The sequence below is a fragment of the Rhineura floridana genome, chromosome 2 (assembly GCF_030035675.1).
Source record: "Rhineura floridana isolate rRhiFlo1 chromosome 2, rRhiFlo1.hap2, whole genome shotgun sequence".
Classification (NCBI taxonomy): domain Eukaryota; kingdom Metazoa; phylum Chordata; class Lepidosauria; order Squamata; family Rhineuridae; genus Rhineura; species Rhineura floridana.
Genome location: NC_084481.1, coordinates 166,419,797 through 166,438,169, shown reverse-complemented (window position 1 = coordinate 166,438,169; position 18,373 = coordinate 166,419,797). Strand labels below are relative to the sequence as shown.

The 18,373-nt window shown below is 41.8% G+C and overlaps 1 protein-coding gene across 3 annotated transcripts in view; it reads right to left on the bottom strand.

Annotated features, from left to right (window-relative positions):
- ZNF106 (zinc finger protein 106) overlaps window positions 1-18,373 on the bottom strand; it is a 72,242-nt gene that overhangs the window by 27,760 nt on the left and 26,109 nt on the right. For all 3 annotated transcript variants that reach the window (XM_061611293.1, XM_061611295.1, XM_061611294.1), the window contains exons 4-12: window positions 15,659-15,853; window positions 11,112-13,226; window positions 9,569-10,193; window positions 8,209-8,278; window positions 7,653-7,807; window positions 7,498-7,558; window positions 3,880-4,239; window positions 1,230-2,007; window positions 555-610 (exon numbers count right to left, since the gene is read on the bottom strand). In XM_061611293.1, the coding sequence (XP_061467277.1) occupies window positions 555-610; window positions 1,230-2,007; window positions 3,880-4,239; window positions 7,498-7,558; window positions 7,653-7,807; window positions 8,209-8,278; window positions 9,569-10,193; window positions 11,112-13,226; window positions 15,659-15,853 (4,415 nt within the window). The remainder of the gene's footprint in view (window positions 1-554; window positions 611-1,229; window positions 2,008-3,879; window positions 4,240-7,497; window positions 7,559-7,652; window positions 7,808-8,208; window positions 8,279-9,568; window positions 10,194-11,111; window positions 13,227-15,658; window positions 15,854-18,373) is intronic.

Below are 18,373 nucleotides of genomic sequence, written 5' to 3'. Positions count from 1 at the left end.
AAACACACTCAAGTAACATGTTGGCAACTACAGATAAGCATGCCATTCTAAAGGCTAGCTTCAGCAATCTACCCATCAGCACATGAACTAGAAGGTTGCTATCCTGGAACCAGACAATTATATATTGGTTTCATATGGCAAAAGCCCCTGGGTTTATAAATTTTACAACAGCCTGTTACAATATAGAGGCTGTTTGGCCATGGGGAATGGCAATCTAACTCATATGAGATGGACTGGAGGCAACCAAGAATCTCAGGTTTCTGTTCCACAGAAAATGTATCCAGTATGAAAAAGGAGACACCTTAGAGTGGTTTCCAGATGATGCTGGACTATAGCTCCCATCTTCCCTAACCACTGGTCATGCTGGGGAAGCCAAGTATTAGCATTTATTGTTGTGTTTCTAAAAGCAAGCTTCTAGTACATTGGCTTTGAAATCATGTTCAGGAACACAGGTGATGTTATAGCACTCCATATTCTAAAGAACTGTGCTGCTCTTTCCCCACCTTCCACCCAAAGACTTTGTGCTTGCTTCTCCGTTAGAAAACAAAATATACCTGATGAGTTTTTTGAGCCTCTTATTGATGATATGGACGTTTGAGTCTCAGCCACACTATAGAAGAAATAGAATCCCATTGTCATTACAAAACGTTAAGCAATGCACACAAAAAAGCAATAATAAAAATGCTTTAATATAAGATCTTCTAGAAACAATGTGTGCAGGACAGAGAAACAGATCTGATCACCAGGACCACACAGAAGTGCTTTGCAATGAAGCAATGGCAAAGCACTCTGTGAAACATTCCATTCTATAGGAACCATTTCTCAACCATCTGAATGTATTTCAGTATGGAAGATTTCTACAATATTATTTATGGGATTTGTAAACTACTTCACTGCCCAAAGGTTTCTGAGGCAATGAACAAAACAAAAGAGAGATTATAAAATCATTAGGAGTACATCAGCATGATCAGATAAAAGAACCCACAGTAGAACACAATCAATTACACAAGGTTGTATCTGATGAAGTCGTTCCGTTCGCACAAGGACTTCAATACTGGAACTCTCCTCTCCCTGAGTGCCCCTATCTGCTCCAAAGTGTTGGGGAACGCCCAGAACAGATCCGGGAAGTGCACTGGAGGGCGGAGGAGAAGGAGGGGAAGTTCCACTGCTCAAGCAGGTCCTTGCACAAATGGGACTTCACTGATACAACCCCCCGTTTTCCAACTTACCTTCTACCAATACCATTCTTATAGTTGGTTCCAATCTCACTTGTTGAGCTCACTTCATCATAGCCAGACCGAGATGCCTCTCTCAAAAGCTGTTCTGAGGAGCTCAAGGCATCCCTCTTAGAAGGGCTGTCTGGTTTCTCGCCTCCTGACTCTGACGAACTGATGGCCACCACTTCAAGAGAAGACTTGGGGACTTCCACAAACTCCAGAGACGTGTCACTCTCATTCTCATCTTTCTTCCGTTCTCCTTCCTGAGCAGCCTCTTGCTTTGGAGGGGTGGATGTTGTCACTTTCCCCCCTTTCAGCATCTTTACAGTCTTGACTTTCCTAAAAGGTTTTGAGTCACTTACATCCTGTTCTGTATCACTGTTTTCAGGGACATGGGCTGCTCGCAGTGCTTTCTTCTTCTTCAGCTTTTTCTTTTTCTTGCTTATCTTGCCCTCCGTGGAGACCAGCGTAGGACACGCTGTTTGCTCAGGCTCTTCAGTTGTCTGTTTGGGATCTTCCTCCACAGGTAGTTCAGAGGAAAAGGTTTGGCTTTGAAAGGAGCTACTGCACTGTTCTGTGATGGGATTTTCTGCTGGGGTTTTGTTTCCAGTCTTCACTGACAAGAGCAATGGTGAATAGTTGGGGGAACAGTGACCAGATAATCTGGTCCTTCCCTTATCTGGAACAGGTTTCTGAGTATCTTGATTATGCTCTTGGAAATCAATAAGTGAAGACAAGGACATGGTAGCAGAGATAACTGGATACAGCAAAGATTGTTGGCTCGTATTCCCTGAAGGAAAATCAAATATATTTTTTCACTTTGACAGAATCAATTAGAATTTGTGAATCCTAGTTTGAGCCAGAACTTAAGAACATAAGAAGAGCCCGTTGAATCAGGCCAATGGTCCATCTAGTCCAGCCTTCCCAACTAGTGAACCACCAGATGTTGTTGGACCACAACTCCCATCAGCCTCAGCCAGCATTGCCAATGGTCAGGAAAGATGGAAATTGTGGTCCAACAACATCTGGAGGCACACTGGTTGGGAAAGGCTGATCTAGTCAAACATCCTGTTCTTACAGTGGCCAACCACACGCCTATGGGAGGCTCACAAGCATGATCTGAGCACAACAGCACTTTCCCCTCCTGCGGTTTCCAGCAACTGGTATTCAGAAGCACACAGTCTCCAACTATGGAGGCAAACCATAGCCATCATGACTAGTAGCCACCGATTGCATTAACTCCCATGGATTTATCTAAACTTTTAAAGCCATCCTACTTTGTGGCTGTCACTGTCTCCTGTGGGAGTTAAACTTCCTAGATTTTCAAACTATTAATCAAGATGGTGGCCTCCATATATATTCCTATAAACACCTTGATAACAAATGTAATCTAACATTCAACATTAGATTGTGACCAGAAAGACTTTCAGTTCCAACTCCTTTCTATGGGGGCTTGCCAAGTCACTCTCTCTCAACCTACATCTACACCATGGATGGGGAACCTGTGTCAGGCCCAGGATGTGACTCAGGAACCAGACCAACGGCTGTAGTTAATTCGTGTTTTATTAGGGTAATGTCCAAACAAAGACTGCGTTTTCTCATGAAGCAATACAGGGATACAGGTCCTGCGGCATTGGGAGAAAGTTGACAGAGCAAGGGACTTCTTCCCGCCTGTTCTTTAAGAAGGGGCCAAACAGGCGTGCAATCTTTCGCTCCTCCTTAACTGCCCCTCAGGTACTGCCCGCCTTCCCCCCCTTCTCTCCTGTCTTTTCAGCTGTCTGCGTGTGCGCGGTGAGGGGGGAAGCATCACCCCCTCCTCTTCTGAAGTTTCCGATTCCAGGATGGGGGATAGGGGAGGAGCTGATGGTAAACTGCCTCCCCGCTTTTCAGCTGTGAGCAGCCCTCCCTCTTTCCCCTCTTGCTCTGAGCCTGAAAGAGGGGGAGGCGTGAGAATGTCCAGGGAGGGCTCAGGCTCCCCGTTGCTAAGCGACCTTATCACTGGCAGTTCCTCTGTTTCGTCTTCGCTCCAAAGGGGGGAAGTTTCTCCCCCTTCCCTCTGCCATCCATCCGAATACTCTTCTCCCAACTCTCCGGGATCCAGCTCCCTGGGATTGGGACCCCAGCTCTGCCTTCCGACAACCTGTGGCCTCCAGTTGTTGTTCCCATCCCTGATCATTGGCCATGCTGGAAGGCCACAGCTTCCTCATCCCTGAACACTCCATAGGATTGTTCCAAGGAATGCATTGGATAACTGCTATAAAATGCATGGTGCTCTGAAGCCTTGATGATAAGCTGATCATTGGAGTTGTGTAACTCTGCACAGGGCTCTCTGCAAGCCCTGGCAATCAGCTGATCGGAGCTTGCAAAGAGCCACTCACCTGTCAATCACCTGACATTACAGTGTTATATGACCTAATCTATTGATGGTCTTTGCAGAAGGGTAGAATTGATATAGGAAACCCCCCCTCTAAGTTTTGCTTCCCTTCCAGGCTTTAGTTGGAAAGTAAGAGTTTTGCTGGGCCCCACTACAGTTTAGCGCATGCTCATCTGCACCTCAGGAGCAGAGCAGGAATGGTGATGTTTAGTTCACCTCAGAAATCAAGGCTCCACATGCTTCCATAGACACAGAATTGTCACCTTCTAAACAGATAAGCGAACATACCATTCTGAAACTGAAGTTCTATTTGTGAAGAACATGGAGAACTCTGTTCAGGAATATTCATGATCTCTTCTCCAAGCTTTGGAGATGCAGGCTCTTGCTTGATTTGAACAGATGAATCAGGAACAGTGATGGCTTCCGGACCACCAGCAGTTTGGAATGTAGGTACAGTGTTTACTTGGATGGGCGCTGCCAAAAGAACTGGAGGTATCTGGGCAGAGAGAGGTGAGGCAGCTTCCAAAAGAGGAACAAGAAGACCTGGATTAGCAGTTACATCCTGTGTTGGCTGAAGTTTGTTATTTCTTTTCTCATTTGAGCCACTGGGATGAAGTTGCTGAAGCTGTTCAGAAGGTTCATAGGTTTCTAAGGAGACAGAATAAATTTATTTCACATTAAAATTTCTTAAATAAAGTAGGCTTATGAGGTATAAGTTCAATTCTGAATTTTCCTAAATCCAGGTATTGGCTGCTTTCACATGTAACATTAAGCCATGGTTATTTTACCCATGGTTTGCTCTCCAACCACAAGTAAACTCACAGACAAGAAAAAAAACATGGCTTGTTTCGATTTGTTTTCCAGCAACTCTTGCCTTGGTAGCTTGGTAAGCATACGGGATAGGATAGCCAAACAAACTATGGTTAAGCATGGCCGTTGGGTTCAGATATACCAAACCACAGCTAAAACAAGTCATGGTTTGTAAGCCAACAATAAATAAAGGCTTCACATAGTGAAAACAATGGGGGTTGGTCTGTTAGCCTCTGCACCCACTCTCGTGTTGACTGATGCTCAGGGATCAGTGGGCATATTTTTCCACAGATTTATCTTCCTTTAATCCCAATACCTCAAAGAATTTGAAGCATTCCATGGCTCTATGTACCCCCATATCTTGGGTAAATGCTAGAGCAAGGACGAGAAACCTATGGACCGCTAGATGTTGTTGGACTACAGCTCCCATCATCCATGACCACTGATCATGCTGGCAGAGGCTGATGGGAGCTGTGGTCCCCCAACATCTGGAGGTCCACGTTTCCCATCACTGGGCTGCAGCATTCATCAAACTCCCTTTGCCTTTGTTTTACCTTAGCTACTATTTGTGGAGACTCATTATGGCAGAGTTTAGAATCCCTGCCTTGAATAATTCAAAGGAAACAAACTACTGGAGAAAATATACTCTCATTATAGGCGCTTGAGATAGATTCTACTGGTATACTGTGCACCCAGCTGCCAATCAGTCTCCCTAAGATGGTCTTAGGTTTGGTGTGGAAGACTTCCAGGAAGATTGTCCTGGGGACCTCAATATTCATGTGGAGATTCCCTCACATGAGGTGATTCAGGACTTCATGAAAACCACGGGACTGTCCCAATATATCACTGGCCCCAAACATGTAGCAGGACATACTCCCAATCTGGTTTTCTGTGCCAGGCAGGAGGATGGTAATCTGAAAGTGGGGATTTTAACACCAAGTGATTGCACAGGGCATTGTTTTCAATTATTGGTTTTGTATCCACTTTAGGAAATTTGCATAGTTGATTGATTCAGTATTTACATATTCTTTAATGAGATCCAGGAAAAAATATTCTGCATAAAATACATATTTTGGGATTCTTTTCTGTGGACATGCTCAGTGCTCTTCATTATGAGAATGCTAAAAGATATATCAAGTAAATAATTAAGGATATGGACTCTCAAGAGTTGAAAGTACAGAACTCGTTCCCCAGTATATTTTGGTTTAGATAACTGGAAATGTTATCAGATGAACAAGTATTTAAACTTTCTTACCCTTGCTAAACTCTGAAGAGTTTTTATGCTAGTGCACTATAATTCTCTGCCAGGAGTATTACTGGAGGGTTGGGTTAATCAGCTTCCATTGGAAGAAAGAATATGTCCTTGTTATGAAGGTACTCAGGAATCTTTGTGTCATGCCATACTTTTTTTGCAAATATTATAATGGAATTAGGAAGGATTTGATCTTCCTACTTTTAAAGCATTTACCAGGCAGTTCAACAGGTGTTATATCAGAATTCTGTATGAAGGGAGAGGATGAGTATATTACCAGAAGGGTAGCCCTTTAAAAACAAGTTTGGTAATCAAGGTAAGTACTCATACGATCTCAGAGGTTTATGTCTTGTTTGTATTACACTTCATGTTATATGTAGCATTCAATATTCTCTGTGATCTGCTGCTCCAGTTGTATTTTACGATAGGTCTATGAACTTTCTGACCTGACTTTACACCTATGGAAATCGTTTCATCACCCTGTGGGAAGATCTTTGCCAGAAGATAAAGATGGAGGAACGCAACCTTGTTGATTCACCTGGATCTCCCAGTGGCTTTCAATACTACTGGGTGTGGGTAGCACTGCTCTGCAGTCCACTCTGGCAGCAATTTCCAGAACATGGTACTGGGGGATTTCTGCTGAATCCCATGGCATTTATTCTGTGGGAACCCACATGGCTCAATCTTATTTATTTTTACTTCATGGCCAGCCTCTTTACAATCTAAATGAAACTGAAGAATGAGGTCATCCAGAGATTTAGAGTGTGATGTCACTAGTATGCAGATGACAACTAGCCCTACTTCTCTTTGCAGATGAAGCTGTATAGATGCTGGTGCCTGGCAACGAGAAAGAGGGCCAATAAACTGAAGCTCAGTCTAGAGGCACTGTTAGTGGGTGATTCATCCCAGGTGAGTGGTGTTCAACTTGTTTTGGAGGGGGCTGCACTCCCCCTGAAGGGCCAGAATACAAGAACATAAGAGCAGCTCTGCTGGATATGACCAAAGGCCTATCTAGTTCCACATTCTGTCCTCATAATAGCCATTCAGATGCATATGGGAAGCCCAGAAGGTCCAGTCTTCATCCAGCTTTATCAAGAGAAGTTATGACCCTACCTGACAGACAGACAGGCTTCAGTGTTCCATGCTGTGATAACCTCCCACCTGGATTACTACAATGCATCATATGTGGAACTGTCTTGAAAAACTGTCTGGAAACTTACCCCAGGCTCCTCTGGAAGAAGATGTTGTTATACCACCACCACCACAATAATTCATCTTCACTAGCTCCTGTTCCATTTTAGGTCCAATTCAAAGCACTGGTTTTAACACTTAAACCCCTTCAGTTTGGGATGACAGTATCTGAAGGATTGTCTCTTCTTACATGCACCTACTTGAACCCTGGGATATCGGGTATGGAGCAGGTGGCTAACAGAAAAAAGATATTTTCAACAGTGGCCACTCAGCGGTAGAACGCCCTCTCCAGAGAGGTTTGCCTGGCACCTAATTCAAATGATTTTTACAGGCCTTTTAAACCTTGTAACTATGCTGCAGTTTAGTACAGTTTTAGAGCTTAAGGGTTGTCTTTTTTAACATTCTTGCTCCCCATTTTTAATTGTTGCAGCCACTGCAGCATTCTTATGTTCTTGTCTCTCTCTTTTTAAGTGATATGCTTGTACAGTTGTGTTCTGTCATGTTTTAACTGTATTCTATTGTAATATATCATCATGATCATCTTGCTTTTTTGTACGCCACTGAAAGATGATTACTATTGGACAGCTTATAAACTTGAATGAATGAATATGGGCTCCCAAGTGTCAAAGCAGTAGTGGGCCTTTTTCAAGTACCTTGCAACCCTTGCAGGATTTGAATTCTCTGGCTCCTCAAAGCACCCATTTCCACAGATATCTAGGAAGCAAGAGAGATTCAGTCAGGTCCATAAAAAAGCATCCTTTTGAAATTGTCAGAGCTAGAGCCAATGGGCTTCAAAATGTGACAGTACCTGCTGCTTCAGTACAAGCAGTCGCTGGACTTCAATATAAGCTGCCTGCAGAGCAGCTCGAGCAGTCACAAGGCTTCCGTCTACACACTGCAAGGACTTGCTCAATTCTTCTTCCTTCAGGGAAATAGACAGCAACTGGTCTACCTGAGAACGCTCTGCAAGAAAAAATAAATTTGAAGCTGTGACACAGCCGGTTGCAACTTATAGGACATTCAGAAGATAAAAGTATTTGCCACATGTCAACTTTCTGAGGCCCAACTTGTTAGCATAAGCTGTTACACTGCTGTCTAATGAAAGCAGACTGACAGAGATGAGATGTCAAGCACACTACCACATTTGTGCAAGATTATCGTTTGTTTAATGATCTTGACATACTCTAGAAATAATGGACAGCCTTCATTTATCAGCCTAGGAAGGTGCTATTCATAAGAAACATATGGAACAATTAAATGTTTGACCTCAAGGACCATGAATGCAAGCATTTCTTTGGTGGGCCTCCAGAAATGTAGACTGGAAACAATAATGCAGTGCTAATTAATTTCTCACAATTACCCACCTTTTTTGCCTTTAATCTTTCTTCTTTTATTCCTGCTTTCTAGACTTGGGATTTCGGGAGAGGATCCCTCCTGCAAATTAAAATGTGAGTATTTCTTGTTAGCTAAATTAGTATAGTAGAGTTGTACATAACATGCCAACATTGTAAGGCACCCATTGTCAATCAAGCCTATCTCAGACACAGTCGTTTAAACACACAGTAAACATAATTGGTTGGATCCAGTCTACTAGCTGAACTTTGGCTTCATTGAAATCAATGGGATAAGTCAGACATGACTTAAGTGAGGTCCCATGGGACCTAAGTGCAATTAACATATGGTACATTCCTATGCATTTCTACTCAGAAGCAAACATCTATGAGTTCAATGGGGCTCACTCCCAGGTAGGACTGCAGCATTTTGCTGGATCCAATCCATATTAAATTAGGTGTATGTTGATACAATTTATTTATTGTTAACCCCCAGTTTGATCCAAAGGTGATCTGGACTACTCCTCAGCCATTAATTACATTATCAGGAGTCCATCAAACAGATATTTCCAGGATACTCCATTTTATATTTCTTTATTGGTCTCTCCTTGATGAGACTTTGAATGGACAAGTATGATCTTGAAAGTTGTAAAATAAGCCCATATGAAAAACTACTACAACAACAGCTACAGTAGGGCCCCGCTTATACAGCGGGTTAGGGACCAGGCCCCCGCCGTCACGCGAAAATCGCCGTAAAGCGGAACCCATAGGCTATAATGGGGCCGTAGCGTGAAAATGTTGCAAAATCGGCTTTAAAAAGGGGAATTTCCAGCCGCCGCATTAGCGGAACGCCGGAATGCGAAGCGCTGGTAAGCGGGGCCCTACTGTATTATGCTCCACATATGAAAGAAAATGAACACTGCAAAAGCCTAGAGGCCACAGGTGAGGAATCTTTTTCAGTCTGAGGGCCACATTTTGTTCTGGGCAACCTTTTGAGGGCCACATGCCAGTGATGGAATAGGTCAGAGACAAAAGTGAAGAGAGCAACAAATGTAAATTTTATTCCCAAAGGATTTCCGTTTGTGCAGTACACCTTCCTCTCTCTCTACTTGCACTCTCCCCACAATTATGCTCCAGCGGACTGGGGGAAACTTCAGAATAGAATGGGGGCACGTGGTGAGAGGAAGTTACATTGCGCAGCCCAAAGTCTTTGTGCTAATGGAACTACTGTGTTGGATACCACCCAATCTTTCTAAATGAAGATGCAGAGAGAAGGCATTTGATGAACCAGACTGATTAGACAGCTACACTCATGGCCATTTTCAGATACTGTCACAAAGTTTTAAATGGATGCAAATGAATAATAGTTTCTACCAATACTTGGACCACTTACTCTGGTTGCTCTTCTTTTTTTGCCAGCTCCCTGGCTGTCGTTCTGCTCATTGCCTGATGTATAGCTGCTGTCTGTAGCTGTATCTAGAGTGCTGAATGTTGCAAGGGCTGAAGCCATACAGTATTTTTCCCCTGGACTCTCCATGTCTTGGCTTTCAAGTGACTGATCTCTGTGTTCAGGGCTCCTTGGGCCTTCTCTTGCACTAAATGCTGTGAGTCTATTAACATTAGGGGAAGTCTGTAGGCTGAGCCTCCTTCCACTGGAATCAGTCCTGTCAGACATGAACGGTGAGGAAGGAAGAGAAGAAGATTCTTGTTTCACACTAGCTACAGCATCTGCAAGCATCTGAGATCCAGATGTTGCACGCTCAGTGTTGGCAAATGAACTGGCTTGCCTTTCGTCATTTTCTTTGCTTGAGCTTTGGTTGCTGAAAAAACTGTAAACGGAGGTGGTCTTATCAATAGTCGCACTGCTTTCAGAGAGACTACGTTTCCTAACAGTCCCAGAGGAACTTGTGGATATCCCTTCCCAGTGGAATCCTTCAAGACTGGTCAGGTCAGCTTCTTCACCAAACTCAAGACCCTCCTGTTCATTCTGGATGAGAGGAACCATCTCAATGCCAAACCTTAACACAAAAATGAGAACACTTAATAGTGAAAACTCTACCAAAATAAATGTTGACATACAGCTGTAAGCCAGCCAGACTGATGAGCAAGACGAAAACAGTACTGCTCAAGCCAGGCAGGAAAAAGAACTGACACTCTGTGGGAGGGGTTAAAGTGAGAGTCCTTTGGAGTATTAACTCTTTCCCGCTTCAAGCAGCAGGAGAGGAAGGCAATACCCACTTGGGGATGTCCTGGTGCCCACTGAAGAACAATTGTTTCATCTATTGGTAGCTCAGCAATAGTGCTGTGTATTACTCAAAGCTTTGAAACTCACAGTTGTCTTATCTTTTAGCCAGTGAGTTACTGAAAATCCACCAAATAGGATTGCTCTACATGAAATCAAACCCCCAAAAGAATACTTTCATATAATGAGTTTCAATGCTTCATCAAGCAGCTACTTAATGACAAGTTAATGATCATTTTGCCCACACAGGAGTAAACTAATTGGCTACCTGAAAAACAATTCACCTCTCACCAAGGATGGCAAAATCACTTTGATTACTGACTACATCAAACCAGTGGATTATCTTTTGTTGCAAAGGGTGGGTGGACAAGATATTTAGCTATTGTTCTACTGAAAAACTTGAAACTTTAAATTGTTACAATACAAACTACTATATGCTCCTGTTGCAGCTCTTCTTTAAAAGCTATAAATCCAGAACCACTGTAGAAGAACTGACTTACTAGGCTTAGAAAATTGCAGCTCTGCCCTGATTAGCTGGTTTAAATGCCAAGATATTGTATCTGGGAACCAAGATATCCCTTATATATCTTCTTAAAAAAATAAGCTGGAAGGGTGGCCTATGTATTTACTAAATGAACATATGCATGATTATTATACAATAAGGGTCATTTTCAAATATGATAAGCCTACAAACCTTGGTAAACCTTTGCCAAGTTCTTGTTTCTTCTTTGTCACCTGCTGAATGACCTGCTCCCAGTTTACATTTCTACGAGACACACTAATAATCTGCCGCAAGGTAGGCTTGAGCCCCGATTCCTTCTCAGTTTCATTCTTTCGGTGGCCACTAACATTTCGAATGCGCCTTGCACTGTTAAGGTTGGGCTCAGGTAGATGTGAACCAGTTTTGCTCTTTAAGTTGGTGCGCCATGTTAGGTCTCTTTGGAGAGAAGCTGGAAAGCCAAGTTTACTCAGTTCAGGAAGGAGAGGGCTAGAGGGCTGCCCTCCTGTATCTTTCTGCAGCTCATGATTAGAATGAACTCCATAGTCTTCCTCTTCAGGAGCATCATTTAATTTTGTAGTACCTTCATCACCATCCTCTTCCAGAGATGCTTTCAAGTCAATATTGAAATCATCTTGACAGCTGGATAAGGAGCCTGGAGAGCCCACTTGACATTTGGTATATTTGTTATCTATATTCCTTGTCTCTAATAGATGGTTACCTTTTTTAGTTGTGGTATGGTCAGGTTCAGCAAGATCACAAGATGAACAAGTATTTGAGTGAGTACTTTTGTTTCTTATAACATTTCCAGATTTCTCATCCTCCAGTCCATCTATTTGGGGCTCATGCATCTTCAGAGAACATACAGGACCTGCAGAACTACATTCTTCATTCCCATCAATCTGAGTACCCCTACAAGGGCTTAAATGAGAGTTTTGGAAAGACTGGCTACCCTGAAGTTCTTTTTTGGCTTTTTCTAATACTTCACTTAGACTTTCATTGCTGCTAATCACATGTTTGACACCTTTTAAATTGTTACAGCTATTAAATTCATTACTCAGCTTGGATCCAAACAAGGAGGAATTGTTCGAATCTAAATTTAGTGCATTTAGTTGGCTCTGACTTTCTCCAGAAGATGATAACAAAAGTTGGACATGTTTCAAGAGATTCTTTGGGTTTCTTTTTTGAGAAGATGGCTTGATATCTGGAACAGCCAGAAGTGGGGACTTCAACGAAGGCATCTTGTTACTTTTGCCTTCAGCTTGGTCTGATTTTTTCTCATTGGCAACGTCTGTTGGCCCCTTGCATGATGCAGGTTTGTTGAGTGCCATTTTGTAATTGGAAGATCCTAAATAAGTTTCTTCCCATTTTTTCAATTTTGGGTTATTGGTTTTAAGATCTGCCCATTTTGTAGACAGTGGAGAAGATGACAGATTATCAGAATCTGCCTTTTCTTGAGTTATAGCTACATTCTCATTAGACAGTGGCTGCTGTTCTATAGTTTTTTGAGAGGGATATGGAGCCCAGCGATTTGTCTTTTCTCGGGAAGGGCTGGTGCACTTTCCATTGACTTTGGAGGTCCTGCTCTCTGGTTGTTCAGAAACACCAAAGTTTAATAACCCATCTGAAGGAAGTTGATCACTAGTGAAATCCAAAAAATAACTCCTATCAACATTTTCATTACCAAGGCCCATATAAGATGCCACAGAACCACTGTCCTGCCACTGCCATGCATACCTTTCTCTATTGTATTTATCCTGCACACTTTTGCTTTTTAACCAGGAAGCATCCACATTGTCTATCTGGGAACTATTGTTTGGAGTCCTGTTTCTTCCTAAATTCCATCCCCTTCCACTTTGTTGACCAGGCTTCCAGTTTCCACCTGAATTTTTTATCTGCCATTTTGAAAAGCCATTCTTTCCTTCAGAATTCCAGTTTGTACTTCTTCCCCTACCACGATGCCAACCTGATGTTCCTCCTCCACCATTCTGGTGCCAAGCACCTCCAGTATTCCCATAGTTATGATAGCGATTTGGAGACACCCCAGAAGTATTTTGATGCCACCCAGCTCGTCCCCTTTGGTTGCTCAGATGCCTGTTTGTATTGTTAGCGTTCCTTGCAGAATGTGTGAATTTTCCTTGTCTGGGATTTAAGAAACCATCACTTTCCCAGTTCCAATCCCTCTGTGATGGTCCACAATGGTACCTTGATGAATCGTAAGGGTCTTGATAAGTTCTATCATCTTGTCGTTTTTGTATTCTCCTGTCATCATTTTCTGATTCATGGTTCACACGGCACACTTCACCTCCCCTATAAAGATACAAGCATTTTAATCTAGTGACTAAGGAGCTTATATTCTCATTCATTCTTAAGAACCAGATAGCTTTAAAAACTAATTAGTTTTCTTCTAAAATACCTCTGAATAATAGACTTGCATTTTGCCATTTGTTTGCTCACCAATGGCAAGCAGAGACTGCAACACACACTGCAGAGCAAGGTCAGCCTCAGCTGGCTTTTCAGTCAAGTGCAAAGCAAGCTACTGGAAACAGAGGCAGAAATTTCCTGTACAAAGCAGCCTCCACTGCTTAATTTTTTTCCAGCTCATCACAACATAATTACATTACACTCAGCTGCTACATGAAACTAGGTTTAATTGTACACTGGTAGCAATGACAATGATGTAGGCCCTATTTGTCATTGAAATGCTTCCCTTGCCAGCAGTGGATAGCCATGGAAGGCAGAAAAGATCTCTGGGAGTAGGCCTGTTTCGGTGCTATTAAAGAATGAAGAAAATATTTCTCTCTTCTCCCTTTTGGCATTCTTCATTAGGTCATTCATTAGATGCCATATACCTATAAAGGAGATATCACCTCCGGCTTCAACCCATTGCACAACAGTTAAGAATATTGGAAGCATATCATGCTTTAAAATATTGTCTAAAAATAATTTAAGGAAAACAATCAGACCTTCTTGTTAGGCAAATTCACCATTTGTATTGCACAGTAGACAATCGGGTTACCTAGTCTCCAATGAAAAAAGGTTCAGTTTGCATGCAATACATATAATGTAATGCTTATAATGCTTACATATCTACAATTCTTGTTATTTGGCAATCTGCTGGCAGGTTGTCCAAAGGGCAGGATTTAAAATTTGTCAGCAAAATACAAAAAAGGTTTATCACACACTCCAAGGAAAAATGCTGCTTTTTTCATAGGTAATACAGTTTTCCCAGCAACATTATGCCAAATTCCAGAACTACATTATCCTGTAAAAATCAAGAGGCCTGTTTTTCCCTTCTCCCTATAGGCCCTGGAGACATAAGAACAGGAAAATTTCACACTATGGCATCCATCTTCACAACCCCTGAAACGGGTATGCTTTAGGTTTCAAGTTCCAGATCCCTTTTTAACTCTGAGAAGACTCAAACTCCGCAGTAATTCCATAAATGGGCTTCAATGATGATTAAATCTGTAAATCATTGCAACTTACAAGAATAGAAAGTCATACGGATTTATCAATTTTCCCCTCCTAGTATGAGCAGATGCAACTTGATCATAAGATGGAAAAATGTGTGCCACTAATATAATGCTCAGTTAACCCTTCTCTCCTCTGCCAAATTTGACTTACTAGAAAGTTTTAAACACTTTCTAGATAAAATCCAGACACAGGAACAGAGAAAATTAATTTCTCCCAGATGGAAAAATGTTCATTATGTAGAAACCTAAGAGAACGACGTTGATCAGTATGGCTCACTTTCAATATAAATATTAGATCTGCTTGGATGCAAATATCCTGCTGTCTGAATGGAAGGAACTTTGGCAGAAGCAGAATGGTGATGGTCCACTGATTTTTCCTACTCCAACAGCAGCTCCCCCCAGCCCCACCAAAAAGCTGGCTCAAAAGAGTTGATAGCCCTCCAGCACAACTTGGGGAAGGCCGCAGAAGGTGGAGGAACTGATAAACAAAGCTACACTCCATGTGATCAGAAGTGCCTTCTGTTCACATAGGACAATCTTTGGATCCACCCCACGGAAGGCAAGAAAAGTACAACAAAACCAAAGCAGTTTGAAACATAATTTGCAGGTATGCAGAAAATCCTAAAGAAGAGAATGGTATACATAAATTGGATAAAGGATTTCATTCAAGACCCAAATGTGTTTCCAGGCAAGAAAGAAGTAAAAATGCTTCCAGGTTCAGTTAATAGAATAGTAAGGAACAAGGCTATGAACAGTCTCATTTAGCAGTTCTAGGTTCCCTTAATTTTTACAACCAAATAATTTCTAAAAATAATATTTAGCTGAGAAACATAATGCATTCCCCTTGCAATGGATGCAAATTAATTTAATCAGGCTATAAAGTAGGCTGTAAATGATACAGGCTCAGTTACCCTTGCAACAAAGGGTATTCCAGTTCTGTCATTCACAATGTGAGTGGAGAACTTAAAATAGATTAGTGTGCAAGAAAAAGGCCATTTATATTGATTAGAGCCAGGGAGGTTTCAACAACCAAGTTTAATGGTCAATCTTAAGAGTTATCCGCTCTGATAGCATTACCAAAAGACCACATGCAGACTCTCAAAGTTAACTCCTAAAAATAGTAACTTATGCAGCACTTACAACACTCCCAGCTGTGACTACAGACTGTACTAAAGGCACAGCACACTCTTGGCAGCATTTCTCTATATTCAAAGAGCTTGAAAGGACCCCACATTGCAACTACTAAGAAAATGAAGAAACGCTTACCGGTTTTGCTCATTTCTTTGTTTGATTAACTGGATGAGTTCCTTGTCGAAGTATTCTTCGTCAGTCTCTTCTTTCCCTTCCTCTCCATCGTGGGCTTCGATGCTGTCTTTGTGCAGCTGGCTGGAGATGTGCTTAGCATAGGCCGACAAGCCCACCACCGTCACCCTGCACACCTGGCACTCATGATTGCTATCCCTGGGGAAAGAAGGAGAAGGTGGACATTCAATTCTTCCCACAGGCATGACAGACAATGCTGATCTTAACTCAGTTTCCTCTGAATGTGCAAGTCTCAGATAAAACATGCACAAGGTTGAGTAATCTGCGTTTTCAACCTCCCTGCCCCCGCAGATTTATAAGCTTTTTCTTTTTCTTTTGCAGTTGTAGTTGATTTTGATTTTTTCTTGATGAATTTCAGATTTTTTTCCAACAATCAAGAGGTAAAAGACTTGAGAATAATCAGTGTGTCAGCTGGGATTCTTCTTGGATTGTTGTACTCAAAACCTTTTCAGAGGAAACATAGTAGAGTGGGTGGCAGAGCGGAGGGCTTACAGAGCTAGCAGAAGCTGCTCTGAAGCACCTCCATGGTGCCAGCTGCACTGGGAAAACCCAGTGACAAGATGCTAGATTTAAGCACTGTCTCAACTTTCCCCCAATGAGCTTCAGCAAAGAGGAGGGGAGAGAACACTTCTCCAGCCAATCCTAATACAGTGAAACCTAAACTGGGACAGCTGGCACAGTGGCCTGGAATCCAAAGATTCTACAGCACAGCAAATGAAGGGAGGGAGTTGCCTGTACTTTATTTGGTTCATAAGATGCATGTTAAATCCATTCTCTACTTTGCAAGGACTATCCTCAAGATACAAAATTGATTCGGTTGGAGGAAGCCAACAACTGTTTTGGACAAGTGGCTGAACTCTGATTTTAGCAAAGGCTGCCACGAAAAAGATGAAAAAACATCACATTATTTCAAATATGGGGGGGGGGAAAGACATACTTGCAGTCTTTTGGTCAATCCACATTCAAAATGTTAATTTTGCTATTCACCTTCACTATTATCTCAAATGAATTTGTTTTTAATTTTTGTAATTATGTTCTACAACATTTATCCAAGAAATATAGACTTCATTAAGTGCTTGAAGGTAGCAATCTACATATTCATAATAGGTCTAAGTAGACAGAAGGGGAAAACAGATCTTCACAGAGAGGTTGATGACATACTCCAAACTATTCAGACTTTTCCTTCAGCCCAAGCAGGAAGGGGTGAAAAAAGAATCTGCATTTAGCACCTCCAATTTTGAAATTATAAAACTAATTGAACTTTGTTCAAGCCCCATGTGATTTAGCTAGAAATAACTTGTCTCAGACCACACTGTCTGGCTCCCAAATACTGGCTCCCCACCCCACCCCGACATTCTGCAATTCACTATATGGGAATCATTGTACTAAGACATGTTTTTTAAAAACTGCTTGTTATCTTTTAAAGTAAAAGCACACAATGTTGTTATATGCCTTCAAGTTGATTACGACTTCTGGCGACCCTATGAATCAGCAACCTCCAATAGCATCTGTAATAAACTACCCTGTTCAGATCTTGGAAGTTCAGGTCTGTGGCTTCCTTTATCGAATCAACCCATCTCTTGTTTGGTTGTCCTCTTTTTCTACTCCTGTCTGTTTTTCCCAGCATTCTAGTGAATCATGCCTTCTCATTATATGTCCAAAGTATGATAACCTCAGTTTCATCATTTTAACTTCTAGTGATAGTTCTGGTTTAATTTGTTCCAACGCCCAATTATTTGTCTTTTTCGTCATGGTATGCACAAAGCTCTCCTTCAACATCACATTTCAAATGAGTTGATTTTTCTCTTATCTGCCTTTTTCACTGTCCAGCCTTCACATCCATACATAGAGATCGGGAATACCATGGTCTGAAGATCCTGACTTTAGTGTTCAGTGATACATCTTTGCATTTGAGGACTTTTTCTAGTTCTCTCATAGCTGCCCTCCCCAGCCCTAGACTTCTTCTAATTTCTTGACTATTTTATCTGTTATCTATTTAAGGAAAAGCACACATAGTTTAGGTATTTTGCTTTACTTCAAGGCTTCATGCCATTGTATATTAGTTATGTGGGTGTCGGCACAGCTGTGAAGTCACATGGCTAAACTATTCTTTAATGAAATGATAGAAGCCCCCACCTCCTGGATCACAACCATCTTCACTATACTGTAAAGAATTTCTCACAAAGGAAGTTGAGACCTAGGAAACCTTCTTCCACCTCTGCATTTTTTTTAAAATGTGAAAGACAAAACCAAGAGAACAAAAAAAAAGCCTTTCACCCACTCACAAGATATTAGACTAACAGACTTCTACATAGTTCACTATGAGACCAGCTGATGGTTAAATAAAGCAGTAGACCTCTTTAAGTGGCTTTCAGATGGATAAGCTGTGTACTTTTAACTAACTCTTACGTAAATACAAAGACTGGGATCTGAAGAATTGTACATCTACTTTTGCAAGCTCAAGAGAGCTTTGCACTTGTGTTGGGCCATCAGCCACAAAGAACCAATAAACCCATTTTGAAAATGTAAGTAACCTCTCAGGTAGAGTTTGAAATGCATCATTGGACTTGCTGTTAAAAAACAAGCCCATTAAGCATATCCCTGGCATTGTGTGCACCTAAAGGAACACCTTTGATTTCAGCTAAAATTTTAAATTAA